The sequence below is a fragment of the Gavialis gangeticus genome, unplaced genomic scaffold (genome assembly GCF_001723915.1).
Source record: "Gavialis gangeticus isolate Ggan-Ray unplaced genomic scaffold, GavGan_comp1, whole genome shotgun sequence".
Classification (NCBI taxonomy): Eukaryota; Metazoa; Chordata; order Crocodylia; family Gavialidae; genus Gavialis; species Gavialis gangeticus.
Genome location: NW_017729006.1, coordinates 28421511 through 28426298, shown reverse-complemented (window position 1 = coordinate 28426298; position 4788 = coordinate 28421511). Strand labels below are relative to the sequence as shown.

Genomic DNA, 4788 nt, shown 5'->3' with positions numbered 1-4788 from the left:
GCCTAAAATTATCCTATTTAGGGACCTACTGAAATTACAAATTCACGGATTTGTGGAAATCACAAAATCAGGCAATGCCTGTGAAATCTACAAGAAACACCTCCCCCCCCCCCACCAAAAACCCTTACTTAAAATAAAATGGTGGCTCCCCAGAGGAAGCCAGCAGTCCTCATGGCACTGAGGCTTGAACATTCATGGAAGCAGCCCAGTCATGGGACAGATGAAGTACACTGAGCAAAGGAGAAATAAAAATATTAATTTAGAGGTTCAGGATTGAGATAAAATACTTCTTGAAGCTCAAACTACCTAATGATCTAGCAAAGCTTTTAAACACATGCTTAACATCACTGATATCAATTAACCACTCACCAGCTCAAAGTGGAGCATGTGCTTAAAGTGTTGAATGGATAATGGCCAAAATTAAAACAAATGAGCTTGTTATAAATTTCCAGTTCAATTCAAACCCAGACAGAAAAAAAACCCTCTTAAAGGCTCATGCTGCTCATATGAATCAATCCTGATCTACTGACATCAAGAATATTGTATTGCTTTCAATGGGAATGGGCAAAGGATTGTAGTCCTCCTCAGGTCCAATTTGACAACTCTCACTTGCATTCAGTGACACCTACATGTGCAAATAGTTCTATGAAAGATAAATAAAGTAATTTTTGCTCGTTGTGAGATTACACCCAACGCAATTTGTTCTCACAAAACCCATGCAACATTCCCTCCTTGTGGAGTCCCCAAGCAATCCATGCAATGACAGCATATGCTGTGGAGCAAGCTGGATTTAAAGGGAATCTCTCAGTTCAACTTAGGATAAAAAAAATGAGGTTTTATATATTTAAACTTTTACAAAACCTGAGAACAGAAACCCTTAGACTTTTTGCAGTGTTGTTTTACATAAACAATAAATTTCCAGATATATAAACCCCCAGGTACATGAAAACCTGAAAATAAAAGTGATCAATCTCTTTTAATTGTTCTAACTAGGAAAAACACAAAAGGTAAACAACATAACTAGTCACAGAGGAGACTGAATAAAAGACAAACTTTATTGTTCATAATAAATCAGTATTGGGGGTAAATAATACAAATAGATCCCTTGTTATTTTGACAGTGTCCTTTAAAGAGGGGTTGTCAAAACCTATCACAGTTCCAGTTTTAACAACATCATTGACAATACCATGTACTCCTTCACCCCAACATTTTTAACAGCCATGACTGACTGCTCTGAGTAGAGCCAGTGTTTTCAGTTCTTTACTTTCAATAATATCTCCTACAACTCCATAGCACTTTAAAAAAAATAAATCACAAAAAAACTTGTTGCCTCATTGATGGTTTTCCCACATCTAGGCCTTGACCCTGTTTAATTCTCTACCCCTCAATGGGGTTTTGCTATCAATCTCAGCCTTGAAAATTAAGCACAGATATAAGCCGTCGCATGATCCAAGGAACAGAGGGAGGGAGGATGAAGGCAGTAGACAGTTTCCCCCACAGATGTTTACCTAAGAGCTTTATGATAATAAAACACATCGGTACAGGAGTATCTATTAAAAAATGGAAAAAATAGCATGCCAACGTTCAAGGAACTCTTAATGAATATTTTGTAAGAAAATGTGACAGAGACCAGAAAAAATAAAGGAAAGTACTTGTGCATTATCAAAAATGTAGATAGCTTTTAAAAAAGAGAACAAAGCCAAGAAATCTCTAGTACTCTGATTATTAGAAGACATTATTATTAAGAATCATTTTATTTCTCCAGCACAGTAGGCATAAATTGTTACTTACAAAGATTAGACAAGGTACCTATCCTAAAGATGAACAGATTCTGCAAACAGACAGTGCACAGAATGCTGTAAAAGATTACTGGGGTTTCTTTAAAATACTTAAGGGGGGGGGGGGCAAGGCAAATTTCTTTGTACTTATATAACACACATTGTTACATTCCAGGGGGATAAATTGGCCTTTTAAATTCTGTAAGTCTGGCATAGTATGAAAGCAGAGATAAAATATTCATAGAGCTCAATTTAGAAAGATCGTTTTTCTGATGTTAAGCCTTTATGAAGAGCTTCCTGCAAAGTTACAAACAATAGCTTGGCCGGCAAGGCACACTGCACTGAGGTCACTCTTTCTTGGTGGGTCTTGTTTTGGAAGGCATTTTGCCAAAAGGTACACTGATATCTGCTAAAGAGATGGGAAACTTTGGTTTGCCAGTTGGCAAAATTACATGCAGGAGGCACAGATCTACCACCGTAAACCACTGTACAATAAACTTGCTCGATAATATTATTTTGTTTAGCCAGACTAGATGTCTGGACAGATTTTCTCACTTAAAAAGAAATAAGAGAGATCAACTTAATATTTTCTGATGCTGCCCTTAGCTGAAGTCCTGCTCAAAAAGGAGTAGTCTAATGCTCACTTAAAACCAAAAAAAGCCTCTCATTAATTTAAACACCTTGTGGATAAACACCTTTAGTGAGATCTATCCCAAATGAAACCCAAGCATAGACATCACTTGTGCAGGCCCTCAATGCTGGAGTGAATTTCATCCTGGGTGATAAAACTATTTCTTTGCAAAAGCTTGTGCTGCATCTCCCATTACTTCTAGAATACTGAGTAGATGAAATGAAGGGATTGATTGGCTAGCTGTAAATCAAGGTGGCCACAAACAGGATAGATGATTGATCCCTCTGTGGGAAAAAAAAGTTTCTTTAAGGTGCTTTTGTGTTTGGGAGGCCTACTGTAAAAATGTACAACCATTGTGATGTGCAGGAAAACCCTGACTTCTGGGTGCATGACCCCCAAAATCTGCTTACTAAGATTCCAAATGGGCTATTTGTAGATGCATGGCCTTGTACGACTAGGCAATTTATGGCAAAAGCTTCTCTCTAGTGCAATTAGTACAGCTTTATTGTAGGACCACTAGTGTAGACAGGTTATCAGTGATGTACCATGGGTCTCCGGTGCCTGGGGGCCAATGCTTGCATTTGCACCCCCTCCCTCCCCCCATAGCAATGCTTAAAGTCACATAGCGCGATAAGAACTCTGAAGGGACTGGCTGCTGCCCCTCCTCCCTACTGATTGGCTCAGGCAGCTGGTGCAGCCTACCCCCCGCAACACACCTAAAGGGATGCCCTGTATTCTGGGGGTGCATCAGTGGCCCCTCTACTACTGCTATTAGTGCATGAAACTATCTTTGCCCCACACTGCTCAGGTAGCATCTTCCGTGCTCTCTCTTAAGGGACAATGGACAGAAATAGAGCCTTCGTGTCCTCGTAGGACAGTGTTTCCCAACCAGTGTGCCATGGCACATAAGTGTGTCATCAGAAACGAATAGAATTTTGCCATGGCAATGAGCTACAAAAGGTACGAGGATGGGGAATGCCTTAACAGGTGTGCCGCAGAAATTTTTTATTAATGTAAGTGTGCCTTCGGCTGGAAAAAATTGGGAAACGCTGTCTTAGAATATTCCTCATTGTCATTTCATAAACCATATACTTCCCCTAGCTACTAACAAGAACAGCTTTGGAAATACTGAATCAGACAGATACTTGTTTTCATTCCGTGCTTTGAAGTAGGAACATCCCAAGAGAATATAGTCAGGTTGCAACAAATGCTGTTTCTCTGACAGAATGTATTATGGAGCTGAAAAGAAGGGCTACTTGTTTACATTTGATGCTATATTTTTTCATAAAATGATAGGAAGAGCTGTTGATATTAAAAAATTAGGGAGCTTGAATACATATTACTGTCATTGCATAAAAGATTTTTAAAAATACCTTTTCCAGTGCATCTCTATCAGTCAGCTCCTGCACAGCCAACAGCTTGATGCTGTAAGAGAGAAACATGAAAAATGAATCATTTAATGGGGAGTGTTTCAGAAACACCAGTTCCATCATCACTGAAATCTTGCTCTTACTCTCTCCCTTGGAAAAGTTTTAAAACACGTTACATAAAGCAAGCAGGAGTCTTTAAATAAATCATGGGGCAGGGACTGTTACATGCTTTGTTTGCTGTTATAGCTGCCCTAAATAGATTTTCTGGTTCCTAACTTATTAAAGCATATTCAAATTCACCATGCAAGAGCAGCTGCATTGATCATCATATTTGCATAGTTTAAATTAACAGGCAAATAAAGATGTGAAATCAACATTAGTCAAGACCAGCACTGAGGAACTGGTCCTATATCTATATTGTCACTATGAATTTGACTGTAATTTGCCCACTGTCCATTTTCTGCTTTCAATGATCAATCCTCTGCCTCAGCTCTTTGAACCCTATTTAGTACCAATCCTGACCCCAATTCCTGCCATATGTTTATTGACATTTTTTTTTCACTCTAGCCCCATATGCACAAAATCCAGGGGATTAAAGTAAGGTTTCAGACAGTCTCAACCTAAATTTATATTAGTTTAGACTTCAAATGGGGTTATGTAGATTCACTCCAGAGGACTTTGTCCCATTCTGCTCCTTTCAAGTGTGAAACAGAATATGAGGATTCATAGGCTGTGAGGCCAAAAGGGACCTCCAAAGATCACTGGATCCAGCCCCCTGCACCAAGCAGGAAAGATAACTGGGGATCAAGTGACCCCAGCAAAGTGACTGTCCAGTCTCCTCTGGAAAATGTCCAAGGTTGGTGATTGCACCACCTCTGGAGGGAGCTCATTCCACAATTTAGAAGAACTTTTGTCTGAGACATTATTATAAACCAGGGGTATCAAACATATGGCCTAGGGGCCAGATCACCCCACACAGTCACACTATTGGGCTACTGCAGGGCTACTG

General features: G+C 39.5%; 1 protein-coding gene across 1 annotated transcript in view; it reads right to left on the bottom strand.

Moving 5' to 3' along the window:
• Positions 1 to 4788, bottom strand: part of EEPD1 (endonuclease/exonuclease/phosphatase family domain containing 1) — a 108491-nt gene that overhangs the window by 51120 nt on the left and 52583 nt on the right. The window contains exon 2 of the mRNA XM_019509051.1: positions 3783 to 3834. Coding sequence (XP_019364596.1) covers positions 3783 to 3834 — 52 coding nt within the window. The remainder of the gene's footprint in view (positions 1 to 3782; positions 3835 to 4788) is intronic.